The sequence below is a fragment of the Hippoglossus hippoglossus genome, chromosome 8, assembly GCF_009819705.1.
Source record: "Hippoglossus hippoglossus isolate fHipHip1 chromosome 8, fHipHip1.pri, whole genome shotgun sequence".
In the NCBI taxonomy this organism is placed as follows: domain Eukaryota; kingdom Metazoa; phylum Chordata; class Actinopteri; order Pleuronectiformes; family Pleuronectidae; genus Hippoglossus; species Hippoglossus hippoglossus.
The window spans coordinates 22,381,821-22,407,319 of record NC_047158.1 but is presented as its reverse complement, the minus strand read 5'-3'; the positions used below and the strand labels follow the sequence as shown (position 1 = coordinate 22,407,319).

Genomic DNA, 25,499 nt, shown 5'->3' with positions numbered 1-25,499 from the left:
GAAACAGGGAGCATGCTGGGATACCTGGTGTGTTTACTGCTTCCTCAGAAACCAGGAACACTTGCTGGTGTGTGAGAGAGAGAGAGAGAGAGAGAGAGAGAGAGAGAGAGAGAGAGAGAGAGAGAGAGAGAGAGAGAGAGAGAGAGAGAGAGAGAGAGAGAGTTTCTTGTTTGTTTGTTTGTTTGCTCAAACCATCAGCGAACATTTGTTGACAAACAGAACGTGGTTTTCCGATCTGAACCAGAGTCTGAATTCTTCCGTCCGTTCTTCCCGTGATCTCAGAGTTTTACTCGTCTCTTCGCCGAACGCCAGCTCCTGCCACAAGGCCGGAAGGCGGCCATCTTTGAATGCGCCCCCGGCTCTTTGGTACCTGGACACATATAAACGTCAGCAGCGGCACCACGCTGCCCCCCCCCCCACTCCTAAACCACTTTATGGAGTTGTTTTAAAATGGCCCCCCTCTGGTGGTTTCCAGTACGACACCGGGGGGCCACAGGTCACCTCTTCCTCTCCTTTCTTCTCCTCTTTTTATGCTCCTCTTTCTCTCCCTCTCAGCAAGTTTTAAACAGTCCTTCTTTCCATATTAGCCGCTCTGAGAGCCTATTAACACCCCACCTCCTAAAGCCACTGCTGTTTTCTGTTAGCACTTAGCCACGTTAGCAGGGGGCTTGTGGGTAAAGAGGCTGTATCTCGCTGATGAAGAGGAGGAACTGCTTAGATTGGACCTGCTTGTTTTTGAAGTTTTATAGGTGGTGTTTTAAATGAGTTTTCTGGGGCTTTGCTTTACAAATTGTTCTTTATAGCTGCCTCCGCTTCTTTCTTCTCCCTGTCGGGCAGGGCCGTCTCTACGGGGGGAAAAGCTCCGGGGCCGAGGTCAGAGCCTGTGCAGAGTGTGAGCTGCTTTATTTTAATGAGCCTCTGGTGCTTCTGTGCAACACATGACTTTCAAAATCTTAGAATGAACCTGATTGAAGAAGCCCCGATCGTACGGTGGCTAATCGCTTCGTCTGTAAGTAGCCTGTGATTTAAATAAGCTGTTTGCAGAAATCAGAGGGTGGAGACAGTTTCTCACGGACTGGACATGAGGACTTGTCTCCACTTCCTCCAGCGATGCAGAAATGCGAAACATCCTTGATACGAACGCAGACATCTGTTGCATCATTGAGGATCAGAGTCGGTGCACGAGCGATGACGCCGAGGTCGCCAGGTCACAACGATTCACACTCTCAACAACTGTGAGTCAGACTCGCCCTGTTTTTTACATCATCAAATAACTAAAACCCAATTTATCAGACACACAAACATCGGTGTGATAAGAACTACCTAATGTGACAGAATACACAATCTTTGACCTTGTCCCTGTCCCAACTGCCAACATGGAGGAGGTGGGGTTTATGGCCTGTACTGCAGCCAGCCACCAGGGGGCGATCAACACGCTTTGGCTTCACTGACATCTCTGTCCACACTAACACGCCTGAAACACGTCACGTCACCACTCAGGTTGCAAATTCTTTGAATACCATCTCGTCTCCGACAACAGGGTCGGGAACTCGTGATTCTCCATGTTTGTCTACGTCATCGTTTACAAACATCTCAGTTTCTGGTTTTAAACTAAATCGGCTCCAGCAGCGTTTTCCAGCTTCTCTGTTTTAAAGAGCTTCAGCCTAAACTCTGGAGTCGTGTGGACGTCCGACGCGTCTGCAGCAGAGTTCAGCTGTTTCTAAACGTACTCGTGTAAGTTTGGATGAAGCTCATATGTCACATCTCAGGAAACTTGGTGAATATATGAGTAGATAGTTTTGTGTTGATGTTCCACCTCATTGTTCCTCGTCTCTGCTGGAGAACCCTGAGTGTCTCGGTCTCATCAACCTCTGAATCCACTTTCAGCTCAGAAAGGATCTGCAGTGAAAACAACAAAGGTTTTTCACTTTGAGACAAAAAGAAAATTCTCTGAAAAGAAACTTCTCCAGATGCAGCGACTGGTGGGCGGAGCTGAGGGAAGTGGGCGGGTTCCTACTGACGGCTGCTGCTGATTGGCCGATACCACAGTAGATGTGTGTGCTATTGGCTGCTTCTGTTCTGAGACATCGGAGCTGCTGGTTTCTGAGGTGGCTGATGAGATCAGCAGAGGGCCAACACACACAGACACACACACACACACACACACACACACACACACACACACACACACACACACACACACACACACACACACTGTGGCCTGGTTTCATCTCTCCCTTCTTTTCCGATTCTTCTTCCCTATCAGACGTTTTCCTTCCGGTAGAAATGGAGCGAGGCCACAACAGAAGTTTCACAAAGTCTCAGTCGACACAGTTGTGAAGATATTTCACAGGATTTGAAGACAAATACACGAACCAGTATTTTCCAGATCTATATCATTTGTGTTTAATTGGTTAATTAGTTATTTACTGATCAGATGAGGTGGATGATAAAGTAAATCTAAAGTGAACAGCCTCAACAGAACCCTGGAATCAGTGGCTCCGCTCATGTGAGCCTCACACCAACTCTGCCATGGGCGGGATGTTGACAGGATCTGGTTATTTCCTGGAGACGTGATGCAGAGGAGCCGATAGTTTAATGAACTGAAGCAGAAGCAGCATCTTCAGACAAGTGAGAGAGTATTCTTTAAGTATTGTCTTCTTCTTTATTGATAAAGCTCCAGATGTGCTGGTCAGAATCCAGAGCCATGAGACTTTTCCCTCATGTGACTTCTATCATGGAGGTGAATCTTCCCTTTCGGCTGCAATGACCACAACTGTGCAGCCGAGTGACACTGAAGCTGCTTCCAGACATGCATTGAACTCCAGATAATTTCAGGAGGACGTCAAGTTGCTGGCGTTTCCAACATGCGACGGAAAAACAACAACAACAAGAACAGAGATAAATCAGGATGGGAAGAGGAAACATTTACGTAGAGGACGCAGATGTCAACTTTCAGTGATGAGGGACGACGCCGGTGTCGCTGTCCTGCAAACAGAAACACGTGATCTCCAGAGCGGAATCTATACGCCACGTCCTGCCTGTGGCTCCGCCCCTCACCTGGACGCTCTGCAGGTCCGAGCGGAGAATTTCCCATTTCTTCATACGTGAAGGAGAAACTCCGCAGAAAGTCCGGACCCATCAGTGCGGACATTCTGCGGAGTTCATGTGTGAGAGTCCAAGGTCAGTGAAACGCTGGTGTCAGATATCGAGTGTCGTTGTGTGACAGTTGTGTGACAGTTGTGTGACAGTTGTGTGACAGTTGTGTGAGTAACAATGTGATTATCCTCTGTTTATAACAGGACCCAGGATCTGAGCAGCTCTGGAGCTTTTCTGACGACCCCTGGTGGCCTCAATGAGTAACTGCACTAACACAACCAGAACTCCCATTCACTCACACAGACCCTGGGCTCCTGCAGCCCCACCGACTTCCACTGGTTCCTCCACTGGTTCCTCCACTGGTTCTCTTACTGGTTCCACTGGTCCACTGGTTTTACTGGTGTGGGAACAGACAGAGAAATGACAGTGGAAAGGGTGGATATCAGCGGCCGCAGTCGCCACATGTAGGAAAACACTGCAGATTTGGGGTGTTGGGGGAGAGAGGGATGGAGGGAGGGGCGGCTGAGGGTAGAAGAGCGGCGGGGAGGGGGGTGTGTCCTGTAGGATGAAGGGTCGGGTTAAAGGAAGGAGGCGTCGTGTTTCCAGACCAAAGGTAAAGAAAAGTGTCTGTACCACATTGTTCCAGCTGATCGACAAACACACAACTACACACAACCGATCACAGGTGAACACGCTAAGATCATACTAACAGTTCATCAGAGAGCAAGCTCAGTACTGACTGTTTTAAAATATAAGAACAAAACTGTGAGTCACATAGTTGCACTTAACCTCGAGGTTAGTGAGATACGAGATACCACAGACCCATTAACCACAACATGAACCTAAAACTAATTTAATCTTAACCTTAAAACTCTACGATTTACTGCAAGTCCCCATAATGTGAGAGACTCAGGTCCCCACAACGTGTGTAAAACCTGAATCCACCACAGACACATCATGTTTATATCATGTATAAAGCATTGAGGGTCGTGTGCACGTGTCAGAACGTGGACGTGTAACCAGCTCATCACAGGCCGACGCACAGACACATGGTTTCTAACATGCTGCAGTTCTCACGAGGAAAAGAGACAAAGGTGAAAATCACTAAAGGTTCAATTCAAGAAGAAGCAGCAGCAGCTGGATTGGAGAGGATCGTTCTCAAAGGTTCATGGGAGATGAGGTTCCTTATACTCTTAAAACCATTTCAGACACAGGATGTACCTTTGTCTTTCTTCTGTTTTCCAATATTAGTTTTTGTTGTGACTCAAGTGTTTCAAAAGGATCAAAACTCCTGTGGAGAAAAGGAAAGACAGATCTCCTTCCTGACTCAGAGCTGTTCCACGAGTGGACGCTCACGTCTTCACGAGACTCTGGAGAAGCTTCACGCAGAGAAACACAGAAACATTCCCCCGAGTCGGAGACAGGCCCAGAGTTTACTGGACCAACACACAACTCAGCAGGAGCGTTGTGTTAAAGTGTGTGTGTGTGTTGGTCTGGACAGTCTCTCTGGACTGTGAGGGGTGGGGGCGGGGGGGCATCGACCGCAGTGGGGGGGAGAGCCTCTGACTAAAAGTAGTTTCTGCCATTGATATAGATCAACATCAGCAGGCCAGCTGTGTGTGTGTGTGTGTGTGTGTGTGTGTGTGTGTGTGTGTGTGTGTGTGTGTGTGTGTGTGTGTGTCCACCTTACAGACTGAGGACATTGAGGCGTCTGCTCGATTCCTGACCCACGTTCAAAAGTCTGTGTGAAGGTCAGGATTTTATTTCAGGTTATGTCAATTACCAAAGTTGTTTGTGTGTGTGTGTGTGTGTGTGTGTGTGTGTGTGTGTGTGTGTACATTTGGGTGAGGGGGGTGGAGGTCTCCTCTGATTGGACGCCCCTGGATGACGATGTGAGTCACCATAAGCATTGTGGGTAGAAGAAGAAGAAGAAGAAGAGTTTTCTCTTTTTGCTTCAGACACTCTTCCCCACCCCCCCACCACACACCCCCCCCCCCCCCCCCCCCCACCCCCCCACACACCCTCCCCCCGTGGAAAAATCCGATTCCCCATCAACTCGCATCACGAGAGGAACACGAGCTGCTTCTGGTTTGAAAGTAAATCTTCAATAACTTCAGAATAAAAGATAGAAAAGTTTGACTTCATGTTCAGGTTTATCAGAATAATGATCTGTGATGTCACCATCGTTCTATATGAGGTTCATTATTTAAAGAGGCGGTTTCCTGCCGCAGGAAAAGATGTTTTCCAGCTGAAGCTGCACAAACGTGGACTGTGTGAGTTACAGAATCATATCAGAGGATTTAGAATCGTTAAAACAACATAACTTTGCTCTGTAGTCTTGATGATTCATCTTCCTGTAATTCAGCTTCAGAAATTGAGTTCAACTTTGAAGATGAAGTGAGTTTGTTCATTCCAGACAAATGTGTCATGCACAGTAACAACGTGTCTCAGGAGTAATGTGCTAAACAAGATAAACACACAACAGTGGGTATAAAACATGAGTTTGGGTCGTTACCACTGAATCCACTAGTGAGGTGGAGGGAACAGAGTGGAGCTGTACTGTATTAGCTTATAGAGAATAATTCAAAACAGTTGATTTCAGAGGATGAGAAAGAAATGAACACACGTCACCATCACTCCTCCTCCTCCTCCTCCTCCTCCTCCTCACATAAGGAAAACTGAGTCGTGGCTGAAGTAAAGAGACCGAGGGACGACTGAGCGTTAACTCCACCTCCTCCATCACTTCTCCTCTTACAGGGTGTGTGTTTTCACCCCGAGCGACTGAACTCCCCTGGAATGTGGGGGAGAGGGAGAGAGAGAGAGCGAGAGAGAGAGAGAGAGAGAGAGAGAGAGAGAGAGAGAGAGAGACAGAGAGAGAGAGAGAGAGAGAGAGAGAGAGACAGAGAGGGAGAGAGAGAGAGAGAGAGAGAGAGAGAGAGAGAGAGAGAGAGAGAGAGACAGGAAAATGGCCTCAGCAGCCTCTGCTGTGTTTCTGTTGTTGGGAATCTTTGTTGGACCATGTGTGTTTTCACATGTGGAGGCAGAGAGAAATCAGTTGTTCCACAGGATTCAGTCAAATTAAAGCAAAGACCTGGAACCAGCAGCAGAACGTTTAGTTCCACACGACGCAGTGATCGTCTGTTAGAGACCAGATTAAAAAAAACTCATCTAAAGCTACTTTAACTGTTAATTAAAGGCATTTAGCCATTATTAGTAAAACATGCTTAAAGTAACTAAAGTATTGAATACAGAACAATAACTATGATAATTATGATTCATTACATTCAACTTGTAGATGCTTTTGAGTTGAGCTGTCGTCCATTAGTTAAGATAAGTTAAGTTAAGTTAAGATATCAATAAGATAAGTTAAGATAAGTTAAGATATCAATAAGATAAGTTAAGATAAGTTAATATATCAATAAGATAAGTTAAGATTCACTTGTTACAGCAGCAATGAGGACGACTTTATGTGAAAGTATAAAAATAGAATAAAATCAGATAAATACACGGGATGATCGCACAAGGATATATAGAGTATTTGTACATGTGTGAACTTTGAAATAGACATATATATAATTATTATAATAATAATATACATGTCTATATGTACAAATGTAATAGTATACAACATGTAACATTAAGTCACCACACTTTCCCTGGAGAGATAAATCCATTGTGAATGAAATGACTGTAAAATAATAATAATAGATATAAAACGTTCTGCTCTTTTATCCACACTCTCTGTTCTGTGCTGTTATATTCAGATATCTGTTTATGATATAATAACACGATGGAGCTTCTGTCTGTTGAGTCGTCAGAGTCCTGAACATCCTCAGCTGATGATCCGGTCACAGCTGAGGATGTGGATCTTTAAGTCAGTGAATCTGGTTTAAACCGGGTCACATCTGATGCACGAGTCCGACCTGCAGCGAACAATTAAACAGCAGATTGAATGAGAGCCGCTCAGAGCGTCGGTTTGAGATCCTGCTCACTACGCGTGGCCTGTCCGTGCCTGCCTCACACATACCTCAAGTTCCAGCCTCCGTCTTCTAACAGTTAGTTTCCCTCTGCTCCTCTGGGCTGCTCCTCTTCCTCTTCACCGACAAACATTTACACTACTGAACCAAAGAGAAACAGTCAGATCCTGGCCGTGGCAAACTCTATTCCTCCTGTTCCTTATTGATTCAACAACAAGTTCGTTATGAACAGAAACTGCACAAGGTTTACGTTGAATAAAGAAGAGGATGTAAATGAATCTGCTGTTTTATTCAGTCTGTGTCTCGTATGAAAAGATGTTCTAGGACCTGAACGGAAGCAAAACTGACACTGATTCAAACTCAAGTTAACGCTGCAGCAAGTAGAGGATTCAACCAGCAACGTCCCACAATGCACCTGTGATCCACGTCCACTAATAGGTTTATTATTGTGATGCAGCGTTTTTTTCTTCTCTTTGCAAACTGCAAACACCAGTTGTACAATTTACCTGGCCCACACACACACTCACAGACACACAAAGTCCCCCCCCCCCCACACACACACTCACAGACACACAAAGTCCCCCCCCCCCCCCACACACACACACACACACACACACACACACACCTGCATGGCCCTGAAGTTACACTAGTCTGACCTCTACCTATACAAACACATAAAGACAAGTCTGGACAGGCTGCTGCTGGAGATATAGACACCTACACACATCTACACATCTACACACCTACACACATCTACACACATACACACACCTACACACACCTACACACATACACACACCTACACACACCTACACACACCTACACACATCTACACATCTACACACATCTACACACACACACACACATATGCAGGACATGTTGACACAGGAGAGGATATTAAATCATTTATAATGCTGAGGATTTAAACATGAATCTGTAAAGACTGAAAAGATTAAAGAACTTTCACTGTTTCATCACATGAAATAAAAAGTCCTGGTTTTTGACTGAAGCTTCTCAAACACTGAACAGGATCGATCCCTCAGCTTCTCTGTGGTTTGCCTGTGCAGATGTTTAACATCTGTTCAGATGACATGTTTACATGTTCGACCTCCTGACACGGAGGATTTTACAGCTGATGCAAACAGTTAAAACAAGAAAAACTACTTTTATCACACTTTCACAAATAAAGAAGAAACACAATGATGATATTAATCCTTCCTCATGTTTCCTGCTTCACACGTCACCATCTCACCACCTGTTTAGAAATCGTGAGAGTTCCACTGAGATGAACGACCATCATGACTGAAGAAACAAAGAGTTGAGTGAGTGAAGTTCCTCGTCTCTCCAGGTTCTTCCTGTTCACACCGGATCAGACACCGGATCAGACACCAGGTCTGAGCCGAGCTGAACACAGTTATTTAAAGCTGTTTTCACTGAGCTCAGTTGATCCAGTTTCTCTCATCGTGCACCTGCAACATGGAATCAGACAAATAACATCTGAAGCTCAATTTAGGTTTTAAATCTCACTTTATTTAAATCCAGTTGTTCTTGTTCTAGTTTCCGTTCAATTGATTCATTTTTCTTTATATTAAATTGTATGTGCTGTGTTTACTCCTCATGCTTTTACTTTTCTCTGTGTCTTGGAATGTCTCGTTAGTTTCTATCCACAGTTCCTACCTCAACTTATTCCTGAGTTAAAATCAAGGTTGAATGAATTTCACTGGATCTGTTGCTTCATGTTCATATTTCGTTTGTTCTCTTTCTACTCGTGAACTCGTTCCTGTTAAACCTTCTCTGTGAGGCTCTTCCTTCACGCTGTGATCTGTGGGTAAACTGGGTCTCGTTCCTCTGGGTGTGTTTCCACGTCTGTTTGGACTTAAGGACACAAAACGTCACCAAGCTCTCAGTCCTCTCAGTGTAACACGCCCCCTGGTGGATTTCTGAACCGTCTGTGATACACGTGTACTGGTTTTTATTTTTCAGTTGGGGGGGCAGAGAGCAGCAGAGTTGGCTGAGGAGCAGCCTGGTCACCACGGGGGGGGGGGGGGGGGGGGGGGGCACCGTGCATTGTGGGAGCACTCTCCAGCCAATCACGTCACTTGGCTCGTTTTAACTGGACGTGTTGTCGACCTCAGGCTCTGAACCCGTCCGGCACCGGACCCGCCTCGGGTAATTCCATGTTACAGTAACTACACAGGAAAGTCTACTTTCAGTAACATGGGGTTAGCTCCATGGTCTGACTTGGGTTCACCCGAGGAAGGCACATGCATGGCGTGCACGTCACACACACACACACACACACACACACACACACACACACACACACACTCAGGCCTGTGGTTGTTTCTCCTCTTATCTTCTCTCAACCTGATCTGGAATAAAATCACATTCATCCCCAGAAATCTGTGGGAACAACAAACTGCAGCAGAAGATCAGAAGTGAGGCTATTGGCCAGTGAGCTCATCCTCCAGGAATTTGATTGGCCCTCCCTGGTTGCCCCCATTGACTGTATATAGTATATATATTAATATATTATATACAAATATATACATATATTAAAACCCCTCCCTCCAACCATTGTGAAGGAGCCGTTGGTTTGTGGAGCAGAGTCGGTGAAGAAGACGAAGATGTAAACAAGACAAACATGAATAAAACCAAGAGAAACAAAATGATGTTCCGTGTCACTTCCTGTCTCTGGGTTTATATTTATGAGTCTTTATTCTGTCCATGTTGAAGCTGTTAGTTTCTCACTCTGGGTTTCTGCACTGACTTGATGTCATTTTACACAAACACAAGAATCATGAAACCGTTTGAAACCCCAGTGAAAGAGTTCTAGCGCCCTCTAGTGGCCACGCTGGCGAGTTACCACAAGCCTCCAACTGCCCAAACAGACCAGAGATCAGAGAAAAAGATGAAATATACAAATATACTATAACAACTATAACTGAGCAGTATTTGGTGTAAACACACACTTTCTCTCAGGCTTCTACATTCAGTTTATAGAACGACTTCACTGTTAATTTACTGCTCAGTATATAAACTGCTTATAGTTCTATATACTGAAAGTTCCTCATGTGGGTCTAGAAGTCGTTGTTGTAAAAGCTTCATTGTTCTAGATTCTCTGGAGTTTCACAGCATCAGGAGGTGAAGCTGATGAACCAAATGAAACTAAATGAAACCACCTGACGTCACAGTGTGATGTGGATGAATTAAACTGGGTTCAATGGTTCTAACTCTCTGTGGAATCTGCCCAGTCGTTTTCAAGCAGCGGAAATGAACTGGGCCCTGTGATTGGCTGGTGACCTGTCCAGGATGTAGTCTGCCCCAATGTCAGCTGGCTCAACCCGTGACCCTCCGGAGGACCAGAGGGAAACTGATTTAAAGAAGATGTAGATAATCCACCATTTCATTGACCTTCAGTTATACTTATACTATACTGTAAATGTTTACCCTTATCAATGCTGCTAAAACCTTTATCTTGATGTTCTCCTTTACACTTGACATCTATTGCACTTCTGTCCGTCCTGGGAGACGGATCCTCACATGTGTCTCTGAGGTTTCTACCTTCTTTACCCTGTTAAAAGGGTTTTTAGTAGTTTTTCCTTACTCTTGTTGAGGGTTAAGAACAGAGGATGTCTCACCCTGTTAAAGCCTATGAGACAAACTGGGATTTGTGAATATGGGCTATACAAATACAATTTGATTGATTGATAGAATTTGGTACAAATAGGAATGTACTGTAAAGAAAACTCCTTTTACACCCGATAGATATTAATATACATTAAGTATTTATTACTCTTTACTTTGTGTACTTTGTACATGTACTGAATTGTAGGCTTATATGAGAATTTCTAGGATAAGTAAATAAATAAATCTCTATTGTGGATTCACTGGAAGATCTGGATCTGTACATATTTAGTGTTTCCACATGTGAAAAGTACAATGATCAACACAAATAACAAAGTTCACAAACCGTTGATTTCATTTGTGAATTTTATGAAACCCAAACAGAAAAGAAACATAGTGAGTTCGTCCTTGTTAAATAAGTTAGAGTGGCTGTGATGTCACAGGTGCTGATCCCCAGCAGCTCAGGAGTTGGCTCCAGTCCGAGGTCCTCGGTAGATCCGGATCCTGGACTCTTCATCCAGCTCCTCCACGATTCTCTCCTGCTTCACCGACAGGATGGTGTAAGTGACTGGAGACGGCAGGATGAAGGAAACAACACTGTGTTCAGTGTAGAGACCATTAGTATCTGTGTTAAATCATGGAGAGGGACCTGTCTATGTAAAGGTGAGGGACCTGTCTATGTAAAGGAGAGGGACCAGTCTATGTAAAGGTGAGGGATCAGTCTATGTAAAGATGAGGGACCAGTCTATGTAGAGGTGAGAACAGGTAAACAGTGAAGGACCAGTCTATGTAATGGTGAGGGACCAGTCTATGTAGAGGTGAGAACAGGTAAACAGTGAAGGACCAGTCTATGTAAAGGTCAGGGACCATTATACATGAAGGTTTGGGACCAGTCTATGTAATGGTGAGAACAGGTAAACAGTGAGGGACCATTATACATGAAGGTTTGGGACCAGACTATGTAAAGGTGAGGGACCTGTCTATGTAAAGGAGAGGGACCAGTCTATGTAAAGGTTTGGGACTAGTCTATGTAATGGTGAGGGACCAGTCTATGTAGAGGTGAGAACAGGTAAACAGTGAAGGACCAGTCTATGTAAAGGTCAGGGACCATTATACATGAAGGTTTGGGACCAGTCTATGTAATGGTGAGAACAGGTAAACAGTGAAGGACCAGTCTATGTAATGGTCAGGGACCAGTCTATGTAATGGTGAGAACAGGTAAACAGTGAGGGACCATTATACATGAAGGTTTGGGACCAGACTATGTAAAGGATACACATCCCCACCACGAAGGCTCCGATGCCCAGGCCGGTGATCAGGTTCCTTCTCCGGAGCCGCGGCGCGTTCTTCCTCCAGAGATCCAGCTCCTGTTGCCGGAGGAGCCGCAGCTTCTCAGCCGCGGTCCCGGTTCTGTCCCCGGGTCCCGATGACTTCTCCTCCATGTTGGATCATCAGCTGCTGAATACATCCGGTTACATCACATGACCCGGAACAAGGAGGAAAACACAGGGAACCGCTCACAGCGCCACCTACAGTGATGGAGTGTGTACAACTATCCCATAGTTATTAACCTCTTTATATATTTAAATATTATATATTTTTTATAATCTGCTGTGGTGTTTTAATCTCTGGTTTCTTGTACAGTTAATTCAAACAGTGTCTGTAATGCACATAAAATATATTTGTAATTATATAAGGTCATTTTATTTCTGTTGATTAGTCCTCTGTCATATTATTTTCACATTTAATTTCACTGTAGGTTATTACAATATAATACATGTAGTTAAATAATCCCAAACACAGAGGGCAGTGCGGTGCCGGGGAAGTAAACACACACACTTCATCTTGACATCTGAAGAAGCAATAACCAAATACAAAGGTCATTTGTTTGAAGTAAAGATTCCAGGTTTATTCGGATGATTTCTACAAACAGTCACAACCTGATACTGAGAATAAATCAAATCAGATTTACCATCTTTCTTTCATTTATCTCTCAGCCCATCAGTTGCAAAGTCGTGTCCTGTCTTTGCAAATGGATTCACCACAAAATTCAAACAACAGTTTCATCTTAGAAAGAATAAAACTCGACACAGTAAAACTAAACCATGTTTCTCACCATTCTGCAGTGATCGGCTCCAACAACACGTCAGAACCAAACTGAAGGAAGCTCCACTAAAACTCAAACATGAGCCTGAACTAAGAAAAAACTAATCTGGTCTTATCAAGATAATATTTCAAATGAAAAGTACAGAAAAGTTTAAGGGTTGAATGCACGAGGGCAAATATTTAAGACTTTTATTGGTTAAGATTGACTTTAAGATCCATGGATACCATGATTGTGTTTGTAAGTTTTATAACTTATCAAAGTTATGCATTAAAAATATGAAATTATTACAAGTACTGATATCTATAAATAGACTGTAAGTAAACTAGCAGCTTGTTCACCTGATTTTATGTAAATTTAAAAAAAGGTCATTTGACTCAGGTCCATGATTCTTGATTCTTGAACCTCTCACACACACACACACACACACACACACACACACACACAGTAACTGTATTGAAATATATTTTTAAAATAGTCAGCCGGATATGCCTGCCGTCTCCAGACTAATTCACATTCTTGAATGGTTTTGAAAAGTAGTTTAATTTCTTGGTTTGTTTTTGATTCACAGAAGAGCCGGACAACCAATCAGAGCAAAGAACTGAGCGACGCAGCCGAGTGGAAGAAGAAAGTAAACTCCAGCTGTTTGTTCTTCTTCTCTGAGGATAAACCGTCAGTTACAGCCACAGCTTCAGCCGTGCTCCCATTGGACGCTCCTCAGTCGGTCACTGCATCCAACCCCCCCCCCCCCCCCCCCCGGTGAGATTATTGTTTTGGATCAGTATTGTATGTATCGTATTGGTCCGACCATTTTCCGGACGGAGGGAAGTCGGTCTGGACGGAGTGCGGCCAGACAGCAAGTGAATAAATGTGAGTTCAGCTTGTGTGTAATCCTCCACAACGAGGAAGCTTTGGTTTTCAAGTGCCGTGGTGGAAACCAACAAAAAACCAGAACTGGGAAAAAGAGCAGTCAGAGCAAAAACTTGAGAAAACTCCGTCTCAGGCTGAAGAATAAAAAACCTAAAACAACTCCAGTGCTGAACCCAGCGGCTCGGAGGAGGCTCAGGACCCCGCGGCCGGCGGAGGGAGCTGCTCGGCGGCGGTGAGAGAGGAGGAGTCGTGGAACGAGTCAGGGAGGTTCTTGACGTACTCCACCAGCTCGTAGGAGTCTCTGATGTCCGTCAGGCCGAACCAGAAGACGGTCCACAGCCCGTTAACAAAGCTGCCGTCACAGTGTTTGAAATACCTGGACGCACAGAGAGAGGAGGCAGAGCAGGTTGATGTAGATTCATGATGTAACCAGACGTCAGGGCTTTGCTTAAATCATGAAACAACAAGTGAACAGAGGCAAGAAAAAGTGAGATCAAACTTTGGACTTAATTGCATTTAACTTAAATACAACATCCCAGTGTACAAGTAAACCTGCAGCGACTGCATCTCATCCTCAGCAGACACTTTAAAACTGTAGAACTGAACTTTCAGTCATTTTAGGGTGATACTCGTCAAAAGTTGGTTGGTTTGAGTGTGAGTGTGTGTGTGTGTGTGTGTGTGTGTGTGTGTGTGTGTGTGTGTGTGTGTGTGTGTGTGTGTGTGTGTGTGTCTGTGTGTGTGTGTGTGTGTGTGTGTGTGTGTGTGTCTGTGTGTGTGTCGTACCACGGGTTGATCCTGTTGGTGGCTCTCGACCTCCAGAACAGTTTGCCCAGGTCCTGCCTGATACACTCCCACAGGACGTGGCTGGTGCCCTGGCCCTGTTTGCTGCTGCTCACCACAAACTTATCCAGGTAGGGCGTGCCGCTGTTCACCGGCTCCATGGTGATGATGGCTGCGGCGCTGTAGCTGGAGGAGTCAGAGAGAGGCTCAGTTCACTATGAAGCACCGAGAGGAGCAGGAGAATCCAGTCAACTAAACAATGCAGATCATGAAATCATGATCCTGGACGTGGAAGATAAAACCACATTGAAATCCACTTGATCCAGATGTTTATTCAGATCTGCACCAAACTGAAAACACTCATCGAAATCAGTTCCTTAAACATCATCGTTCATCAAAATCAATTAATTATTCTCTGGGAAAAGTGTGTAAATGTTAAAGAAGGTAAAAACAATTCCTGGATCTGCTCCTTTACTCAGACTCACAGCACATTTTAATGTTCTACCAAGTTTCATGGAAATCTGTTCGGATGTTTTTGCGTAATCCTGCTGAGAACTCTGAGATCTGTTGGTGTCATTTTGATGCTTTTTAAAACGGTGACACTTCTCAACAACAGAGGCTGTGAATGAATGAAGTAATGTGGCAGGTGAAAAGCCCAGCAGTGCCTCCTGGTGGACAAAGGGAGCTACATATCCAGGGCCTCACTCCGACACAGCAGCACCATGAAGTGTAGTGAAAACTGAAGGTGGTGAAAACAACTCCCATGGATAAGAAATACAAATGACCTCTTCCACCTCAGCTTAGATTCATATATTTGACGTATGTAAGGAGGGAAGGAAGCAGGTTAGAATTCAAACCCTGACCTGGATTGATTTTAAGATTTCAGACATTTGATCTGTAATAGTATCACCCACCCTTCAGAAAGGTAGATCGAGTGCAGTCGTCCCTTTAGCGAGTCGATGTAATCTCGCCTCAGAGTTTTATCAAAAGACTTGTTGATGAGAACCATCAGACGCTCCACATCAATCCCATCCAGAGAGCTGTACCTACACACACACACACACACACACACACACACACACACACACACACACACACACACACACACACACACACACACACACACACACACAGTATTTACTTTACATGCTATACATACAGTGTTTTCATTTATTTTTGCTTTAGTTTAAAGAAGCAGATTTCGGGTTAAGACTCCAATTAGAAGTTTGTGTATAAGTAGGTGTGTTGTCTACTTACCGGTGGATGGGGTCTCCGTTTTTAAAGAGCGTCCCCGACCCTAAGAGGGAGGACCAGACGAGATGAAGCAGGTTTAACCTCATGCTAATTCACACCTTAAAGTCCGTGCACGTGTGTGTGAGCATGTGGGAGAATCGTCGTCTCTCACCTCGGTGGCTGAACAGCTCCGTCAGCATCGTGTTGGCGGAGGTGATCACAGCGGAGGACTCGGTCGGCAGCTGGTTGAGCAGTCGGGCGATGGTCACCACCCGGTGGCACTCCGCGGCGCTCAGACCCGCGGCCAGGGACAGACTGGGCAGGTCGCCAGGCAACGACACAGTTCCCAGCACCTGGAGCAGAAGATGTTCAGGAGAAGGTTAAAATGGTGGAAAACACTGGAAGCTGAGGATGGTGCTGATTGTAAACATCTCAGTTTCTGCTCATCCAGACTGAAACCAGCCCGGATGTTTCAAACCAAAACAGAACCAGCACCGTTTCCGAACTGGTGTGGACTCCAGGCGTATCTGCAGCAGAGTGGACGTTACCTTGCTCTCTTGGCTGCGGAGGCCCCCGGAGTTGTTCAGGAACATGACCTTGTGCGGCTGCAGGGCTCGAGATATGGCTGCCGTCACTTCTGTCGGGTTCAACATCACTGAGCAGCCTCGGGCGTCCCTCCCCACGGGACAAACCAGTGGGATTGTCCCGCAGTCCAGGGTCCACTGGAGGAGGCTGGGGTCCACAGCGACGTAGTGTGGAGCACTGGGAGGGAGACGGGACAGAGACGGGTGTGAGGACAGTGAAGACGAGATGATGGATGATACGTGACGTCAACCTGAAGCCCTCACCTGCTTCCTCGTGGGGCTTCGTGCTGCAGGAGGAAGGACTCGGCGGAGAAGAACGGCAGGACGGTGGCCGAGTGCTGCTGCAGAGCCTCCGTCAGCTGCTGGCTCCGCTCCACCAGGCCCCGGCTGCACCGCGACCCGGCGTCCGCCTCAGCAGGCCCCGCCTCCTCAGAGGCCGACCAGCCCATCACCACCACCGGCTTCATGTCCATCCGCTGCAGGAAGGAGAGGCCGAAGGCCAGACTCTGCACCCGGTCCCTGCTGTCCGACACCGAGCTGTCCACCTGGGAGAGACAAGCCCGGCCAATCAGAAACCACTAATCAACAAGAGGCTGAGTTTCATCAGCCAACAAAACACTGCAGGTCATGAACTCTGCTGTGGAAGAAGAACCAAGGTTTAAACCCTTGATTCAGATTTTTATTTGGACAAATTAAAATTACACACACTGTTCACACACAGAGATACAGACTGTGCAGCTGCTCTCAGATACGGTGAAACGAGAGCGATTAACATATTAATCACATGAACACGTCAACAGGCTGCCAGCTGTTGATCTTTATTTGATTCTATATTTTTATATCTCTAGTCTTGTATTTTAAGTTTTACTCTTGCCCTGTTTCAAATACACTTACATCTGCTTTACCCTTATTGTACATTATAGTCTAATGCACAACTTTGTATAGCTTCAGTTATTTATCTTTAAATCTGTATTTATATTTGGCTTCTATCTGTTCATCTGTCTCAAGCTAAATGATAATAACTATAACAGTAACTTGCCAAATTGAATCCAAATAAATAAAAAATAAACACGATAACATAAAAAGTGTAGTGACTTGAAGAAGTTGGTAATTAATTCAACATGGTTGATTTTCGCGCTCGTGGTGAACGTTTCCATGGCAACAGAAAGCTCATCCAATCAGACGTCCCCGTTCCACCTGAGGATTGTGGGTAGTGTAGTATTTATAATAAATAAAACATAATAAATCAGGTTTTTAAACACAGTCGATAATTTACAGACTTGTGGCTTCTACAGGTAAATATAATATAATATAATATAATATAATATAATATAATATAATAATAAAACCAGTCTCCTAGTTGGTGCTGATTCTTCCTTTGATGGTTAAAACATTGGCTGATCATTAAAATCTTTCCCCAGAGAACAAAGAGGATTAAATCTTTATCTTTATATGAAGTTTAATAAGAACCGAGTTAAAGACCCACCTCCAGGACCGCGAAGGCCGGGGACTGGGCGGCCGCGGCCCTCTGGAACTGGGTGAGCCAGTACCGGGCCTCCCGGGGGTCCCCGCCGACCTCGCTGAGGAAAGCCTTCACGTCCCGGTAGATCAGGGTCCGGTTCGCCGGCATGTGTCGCTCCGCGGCGGAGGAGCTCCCCGGGTGCTCCTGCTGGGCCAGAGCCGCGGCTCTGCCTCGCTTCCCGGCCGCGTCGGAGCTCACCATGCGGGGGTGAGGACCCAACAACCTCCGCTGCCTCAGCCCGGAGCTCTGCGTCGGTACCGGGACGCTCGGGCCGGACAGGTACTTCCCCGCCAGGACCACGGCCCGACAGCCGCAGGAGCCGGTGTGTGCTTTGGCCATGCTGCGGGACACGGGGCTGCGGGACACGGGGCTGCGGGACACGGGTCTGCGGGACACAGGGCTCCGTCCCCGGGGCTGAGTGAGGGCTGGGGCCGGGGGAGGGGGGGCAGGTCACCGGGGTGCGGCTGCTGCTGCGTCGGCACTTCTCACGTTTCATCATCCGGAACATGGAGCCACTGACATGATGCTGCCGAGCACCAGAGGGTCGGGGGTGAGATTCCCCTCAACACTTTTATCATTTTAATATTCATAACCTCATTTATATTGAACTTTCAGAAAGTACATTTACAAAGTGCTTCACACATTAAAACACTAAACACCTGCAGTTACACATTTATTGTAATTAATAGTAAAAATGAAACGAGAGAAGTGAAGGATTCAGGGTCTTTGTCACCAGACTCAGGTACAAGGAAATTATTAAAAGATATTTTATAAAATATGTTTAAGATAAGAAAAGATAAAACACACACTGGGGGAAAGTCAGCTGTTACAGCAGCAGGCAGCTCAGGATGAGGTAGACGAGAGAATACAGAAAGAGAATAAGAACAAATTAATAAGAAAGTGCAGAGTATGTAGATTATATTTGCACCTTTTCACTGCAGTGGTTTGTCTGAATTGTTATCAGTAAAGTTCAGTGGCACAGGAGGATTGGACGAGTAAGTCAGAATCTGATTTGTGCATCAGAAGAACCGTTTGTACATAAACACACAAAAAGTAGTTTCCTGTTAAAAGAGGATATTAAGGCAACTGGACATTTCTGACCTGAAACAACAACTTTCCCTTCGGAACCATTCGATCTGTGGAGCTCGGACTTCCCACAGACACGTTCAGCATCAGTCCTGCTCCAGAGGTTCACTCCTTCATGTTGGAGGGAGAAGGTTCATCGACTCATCAGAGGGAAACAGGAGAAACTCTGTGGTCAGTGATGTTTCTTATTGTTGTCATCATGACGTCAGAGGTCTTCAACCCAAGTGAAGTAGTTCTTTAAACAAGGTTCCACTGAACTTAACCTTCACTTCATAAACCTGATGTGTCTTGATCTGTAGCCGTAGGAAGACGAAGGACGTCATCCTGCAGGTCAGATAGAAACGCTTCAGAGTGGGTCTCTGTGTCCCCCCCCCCCCTCACAGGCTAAGTGCTATAGATCCTGATGGATAATAGACTCTGTAAGATCTTTATTAGAAGTAAACATGGTCCGTTGCAGTGACACTGACACAAACTCTTATTTCCATCCAAAGTTCCAGTTTACTGCATCTTCACTGAGTCCACAGACCATAATAACACCGGCCCCCCGTCACCCTGACAACCAGCTCAGTGACTTCAACACTTTATTTTTACACTGTAAGAAATGTTCCCACTGGTTTATTCTCTTTATGTGAAGCCAAATGTATTTATAACTCTTCTGGGTCTTCACTGATGTCTTCATGCTTCTGTCTCTGCTGCTTCCTTATCTCTGTCTGTCATCAGGCTGGACTGCATCTGCCCGAGTGCCCTCAGGCAAACACACACACACACACACACACACACACACACACACACACACACACACACACACACACACACACACACACACTGAGTGCTATGGTGCACGTACTGTATAATCTCCAGGAAGTGATTAGGGGGTGTGAGATCAAAGGTTTTGTGCAACGGGAAAACATTCCTCCCCCCCCATCTTCTCCGGGGGCAACAAGGACGGCCATCTTGGTTCTGTTTGACTGCTTCGAAACGACTGACGCTCAGAAAACTTTCACAAAGAGACAGAAAAACTTCAGCATGGGTTCGACGCCCAAAATAATCTTCTCAGTTTTATCAGCCTGGTCAGATTTGGACCATCTTTCCTTCAGGTTCCACAGGAGATCGACTCCATGTGTCGACTCTTCACAGCCGATCATCACAGATCCAACTGAATCTATTCAAAATGAAGGATTGTCATTTTTAAAAAAGGGAAGTGAATATACTTAAAGTACTGAAGTTTCTCTTTATCCCCAAAACATGATGATCCTATGTCCTGGTAAACAAAATGCTTAGTCATGGTTTTAGTTAGAGCTTCATATTAAAGTAACTGACTGAAAATAATCTATGTGCAAATAAACAGACATAAGAATGTACATGCATTCATTCATTACTGTATTTATTATCATTTATTTATTTATGTCCACATAAACAAGCTCCTCAAAATATTGATATAAATCAATACAGCAATACGGTAAAAAGGAAAACACACACACACACACACACACACACACACACACACACACACACACACACACACACACACACACACACACACAATGATCAAATCTAACTGATTAAAAGTTAAATCTACTGAAGAACTTTACTTTTACTGGATGATTCCATCTTCTGCTGCTTTTTACTTGACTATATAATGCAGGTACTGTTCTACTACGTTATATTAATAATACTTTATACGAGTTTTACTACTTCAGGTTCGTCTCGCTGACAAATTACAACTGAAACAACACAACTGGACGGATTTCAATGAAACTCAGTGGAAGGACTTTGGGTCAGAGATGAACTCATTAAATTTAGGTGCAGATCTGTATCAGGAATTATTCCCACTTTCTTTAACTTTGTGAGTTACAGTAGAAAGTTTTTCACTGAATTCTCTGTGAATTACTCGTGGATCTTGATGTAATAATCAGACACATTGAGAGGACAGATGTCTGTGTGTGATTTGGTGCAGGTTGATTGAACTGAATGAGGCTGTTTGAGGTTTGAACTCGACTCAGTCACGTCCTAGTTTGTTCAATGAAATGATTTTTCTCGTCTCTCCTCACTTGACCTGCAGATATGAACAGTTTGAAGAACAGTAGAGGGCAGTAGACACCAGGGGCTGCGCGTGTGTGTGTGTGTGTGTGTGTGTGTGTGTGTGTGTGTGTGTGTGTGTGTGTGTGTGTGTGTGTGTGTGTCTCCTGGAAGCCGGCCCAGCCACTGTTTGACTGACAGCGTGCGAGTCAACACCAACTGAAGATATGATGATGATGCGGCTCAGCGAACTCTCAAGTTAAAACAGCTTTCGGTGCTTTTGAAGTGACACCAGCTTCAGATGTCGTTTCAGTCGTCTGTGTGAAACGTGACCTTCGTTGAACACAGTAGTCAACGTGTGTGAGTCACTGGAAAATCTTTACACAACTACAATAAGACGTTTCTGCACCAGAACAGATGAGAAACTTCCCACAGCAGATTGATGCGTTTAGGGTTTTAGATAAAACACATTTTCAAGAGGCTCTGCAAATAAATGTGTTTCATATTCTTGTCAAAGCCTCTGAAACCCATTTAATTCAGATGTACTGGTTTGTCAAAGGTCGGTGAGAGAGTCCTCCTCCACTGGTCCATCATTTACATCCAGTCAGTCATCGTCAGAGGACAAGATACCCTGAAGGGTTCAATTCTCTCAATAAATCTGTTTCTGTGTCCCTGTCTTCCCACCTGTCTGCACGTCTGTCTGCACGTCTGTCTGCACGTCTGTCTGTGTGGGTGGTCATTTAATCACAGGCTGTCTGTGGTCCTCCATCCTCCTGAAGGCGAGAGGGCAGATTAAACATCTCTGATTAGACAGGCAGCAGCTTGTGTGAGCGCAGATCCGTCAGCGAGGGGCGTCACGGAGACGTCTCTCAGCTTCGTCTTCTGTGTTACAGGACAGAACTGCACCGAGTTCACGGTTCAATAACAAAGTGATTCTCTTACAGTTTCAGATCAGAATATGTTTTATAAAAAGCCTGTTTGTCCCTCAGCCACATCACAAACACAATAAAGAGAATCCAACATTTAACCTATAGATGTGACGGCTTGGAGAAATAATAACAGCTCAATAATAAGTCGTACAAATAAATCACAATAAGACACATAAAGCAGATTTATGGGATTTAAACTCGCAGAATAATTTGGGGGAGAGATCGTTGAAATTGAAAAACAGAGGAGAGGAGAGACGTCAATATATTTCAGCCATAACAGACAAATAATGTACTTTAAAAATATTCTAATATTACTTTACAACACTGTAAAAACGACCATAAGTTCTGAGGCTTTAATATTTATATTTTAAAGTTTCAATGTCAAAATTCTTCTGTTATCTGGTGATTTGATTTTTTAAAAACATGTTTGGAGACATTTCACCCAACATACATAAAAGAAATCTAAGTTCTCACAACTTGTAAATAATAAATCAATTTGTATAGTGTTGCTGGTAATATTCTTATTCTCCTAATGTCAACACATATTAAACTGAACTAATATTGTCACAGTGATTTATTTTAAATCACCACAGCTTCTGGTGTGAAAGCACATAACAGATAAAGCTGAAATTAGAACCTGACAAATGCACATTTAAATCTTAACCCGGTGAAAACTGTGTTCATATCTAATGAGACTGTGACCGGTCAGATCAGGGCTGAGGATTGTTAGTGAGAGTCGCTGCTGTTTGTATTTGTCCTAAATGTTCAGGATGCAGTGAAGCTTCAGGAACTGGCTGGAACATTTTCACGTGCAGAGACGATCACTGACATTAAAACGACTAACTCCCAGTAAAAGAAAAGAAGAAACAGTGAAAGACGTTTGTCGAGCGTGAGGCAGGTGAAGCATGATGAACATTCAGCTCAGTCAAACCACTGATGAGCCGTAGAACATGACTGCAGATGTTTCTACCAACCGTCATGTAGAGAAAAGATTGATTTTAATAGAGGAAACTACGGATAAAGTCTTTTTCTACGTTGTGGTTGACGTGTCCCTGATTTCAGTGTTTTCCTTTTTTAAATCACAGACCTTCCCTCCTACTGAACTGTCCTCTGACCCTTTAGCTCTGAACACTTTGTCCTATGAAGCCAGAGGCACCTCCACATCCATCCCTCTCTCACGCTCCCATTCATGCTGCCACTTGTACGCTAATAAAATAAAGTGATTAAAACAAAGCGCAGAAGGGACTCGTGTGTAAAATGGAGCATTCTTCACCGAACTAAATGAGAGGCTGCTTTGAAGCCCGGCAGACAACACGCAGCGGCGCAGACGCCCACAGCTCCTCGGCGGTGCCACCCTGCCGCTCTGCCACCCTGCCGCTCTGCCACCCTGGTGCCACACAGCCACTTGAAACGCTGAATTAGAGTCGGTCTGTTGGCGGATTTGGATGCAGAGTCCGGGTGGGCTCATTGGTGTGGTTGGACATGTTGGTGAAATGTGGTTATGTGTGGGTATAAAGTATTTACTCTGGTGGTGGCAGACTGTGTGTGTGTGTGTGTGTGTGTGTGTGTGTGTGTGTGTGTGTGTGTGTGTGTGTGTGTGTTTGCTCTCTGTATATCCAAACATATGATCTCCTCATTAAAATGTCACTACACAGAACATTGAGAACTAAACAGGGCATCAGGTGCAGTCACTGTATTTTACTACGACGTAAACAAACACACGTATCTCACCGGTCGGATTTAGCTTTTGATTTATTTTGCTAAGGTTTGAAAATGTTCTCTTCAATTTGATTTTTGCTTAGAAAAATATTGGTGACACCTCATTTTTATTTTACTAACCCTGAAGAAGTTTGTTAAATAGATATATTTCATCTGGTTACTTATGATGATATTATTTTGCATTGTGGTTAATCTTTATTTTGTACATCTACAACCATTTGAAGTGCTCTAACTCCCTGTTTTCCTAACCAGCAATAACAACAAGAAAATTAATTCTTTGGATTAGGCATCGATTGATCAGGAAGAGATAAATTCATCTGTTCAGTCACTTTAGATGATGTACACTTTATAAGTATTGATTCAACAATTAAAATTTACTTTTCATAGAATTAGAATGAGTCAAACAGATAATCTGAGAACAAGTTGATATTTTTTGTGCACACAATAGTAAGTAAACTTTTTTTTACTTACTTTTATTAACAATATTAAAGCTTTGTTTTTTATTTAAACGTTCACTGTTTGAATGATGGAAATGGAAAATGCAGAAACACAACATCCATGTGAACTGTTTGTGAAACAGAAGTAGAAAAGGAGTTTGTGGAACATTCTCATCAGAGAACAGTTCTTCACTTGGTTCAGTGCACGGCCGGTTACTGAGAACTCGGGGAGCCACACACACACACACACACACACACACACACACACACACACACACACACACACGCACACACACACACACTGAACATTAACTACTAACTTGCCGTCATCTTCCCATGACCTTAAAATGAAGTGATTCAGGTCTTGATTTGTTACGTGTGTTTTCAGGGTCAGTGTGGACAGAGGTCGTTTCAGTATTTTCAAATGGAAGCGTAGTCGTGAAGCCTTAGGTCCTCACAACATGAGGAACACACACACACACACACACACACACACACACACACACACACACACACGTCCTTGTATTTCATCCCATCCAAGTGTTTTTTTTCCTCTTACACTCTGAACACCAGTCTCTTTTGTTTTTGCCCTAAGTTCTGGTGAAATTCCAACTGGAGGCGAACGGGGCAGGAGAAGGACGGAGGAAAAACATGTTGGAATTTTCTTCTCCTCTCAGATCTTCAGGGTTTCACAGCAGCAATTACACAGAAGTGTTACCAGATGCTTCTCGGCACCGTCGGACCCGAAGAAACCACGTATCTGCACAAATCCACTCCGTCCTCCGCGGTCCGACTGAAAAATACTTTTCTTTCCCCTAAATTTTTTAATTTACGCCGAAGCAGATTGGAAAATGTTTGAATTGGTTTGTTTAGAAACTTCCTCGGGGTCGATGGGACTCGGCCTGAAAAGTGAAACATCCGCTCGGAGGAAGAGAAACACTGCGATCGTAGTTACGTGGTTATTTTCTGACAGCAGCGTTTGGTTTCTGCAGTCTTATCTTATCCTTGAGCCTTGACTCTGAACTCTGTCCAATTAAACACACACATGTCACACACAGACACACACAGACACACACATGTATTAACACAAACATGCACCTACATATGCATGGGTATGTTACACATTAATGTAGAATCAGTTTGCAGACGTACCTGCTCTCCTGCAAACAAACACTTAGTTAAATCCACATTTTCTGGCTCGCCAGCGACGCAGTGACGAGCAGTTAATCACTGGTTATTCCCTGTGTCATCCATCACTCAGCTACAACAACACAACGTTGTTATCTGTCGCTATTAAAGCAGCACGTTGAAAACAAAACCAGACTTTTCCAAACCTACTCACCAACACAACCATTTGAATAAACTCGTTACAAGTTAAATTCCTTCAATCAACACGGAGGCGTTATTCATTACGTGTGACTCTAAAGTCTTTTAAATGCAGCGTTTTACTGCATATTTTACTGGGTGAGTTTAATCTGTCAAAAACCTCCTTCACCTTCTAAAGCTCATTTTC

The 25,499-nt window shown here is 44.4% G+C and overlaps 2 protein-coding genes and 2 long non-coding RNA genes across 4 annotated transcripts; 2 read left to right on the top strand and 2 right to left on the bottom strand.

The window, feature by feature from the left end:
- Positions 1 to 11,040: 11,040 nt before the first annotated feature.
- LOC117765962 (cytochrome c oxidase assembly factor 3 homolog, mitochondrial) lies at positions 11,041 to 12,182 on the bottom strand. The gene is made up of 2 exons (XM_034592612.1): positions 11,980 to 12,182; positions 11,041 to 11,271 (listed from the first exon to the last, which is right to left on the bottom strand). Exons 1-2 carry the CDS (start codon positions 12,143 to 12,145, stop codon positions 11,165 to 11,167), a joined length of 273 nt encoding a protein of 90 aa, XP_034448503.1. The 5' UTR covers positions 12,146 to 12,182; the 3' UTR covers positions 11,041 to 11,164.
- On the top strand, positions 11,293 to 11,938 carry LOC117765963. The gene is made up of 3 exons (XR_004614645.1): positions 11,293 to 11,624; positions 11,694 to 11,716; positions 11,763 to 11,938. It is a non-coding gene; the product is annotated as an uncharacterized LOC117765963 (long non-coding RNA).
- A 633-nt stretch (positions 12,183 to 12,815) lies between the features above and the next one.
- On the bottom strand, positions 12,816 to 18,425 carry nags (N-acetylglutamate synthase). Its single transcript, XM_034592611.1, has 9 exons — positions 18,193 to 18,425; positions 17,761 to 18,147; positions 16,539 to 16,819; positions 16,239 to 16,452; positions 15,863 to 16,043; positions 15,715 to 15,754; positions 15,372 to 15,503; positions 14,461 to 14,643; positions 12,816 to 14,053 (listed from the first exon to the last, which is right to left on the bottom strand). The coding sequence occupies exons 2-9, from the start codon at positions 18,133 to 18,135 to the stop codon at positions 13,870 to 13,872; spliced, it is 1,590 nt and encodes a 529-aa protein (XP_034448502.1). The 5' UTR covers positions 18,136 to 18,147; positions 18,193 to 18,425; the 3' UTR covers positions 12,816 to 13,869.
- Positions 18,426 to 22,620: 4,195 nt separating this feature from the next.
- On the top strand, positions 22,621 to 24,919 carry LOC117765961. The gene is made up of 2 exons (XR_004614644.1): positions 22,621 to 23,335; positions 24,582 to 24,919. It is a non-coding gene; the product is annotated as an uncharacterized LOC117765961 (long non-coding RNA).
- The last annotated feature ends 580 nt before the right edge of the window (positions 24,920 to 25,499 follow it).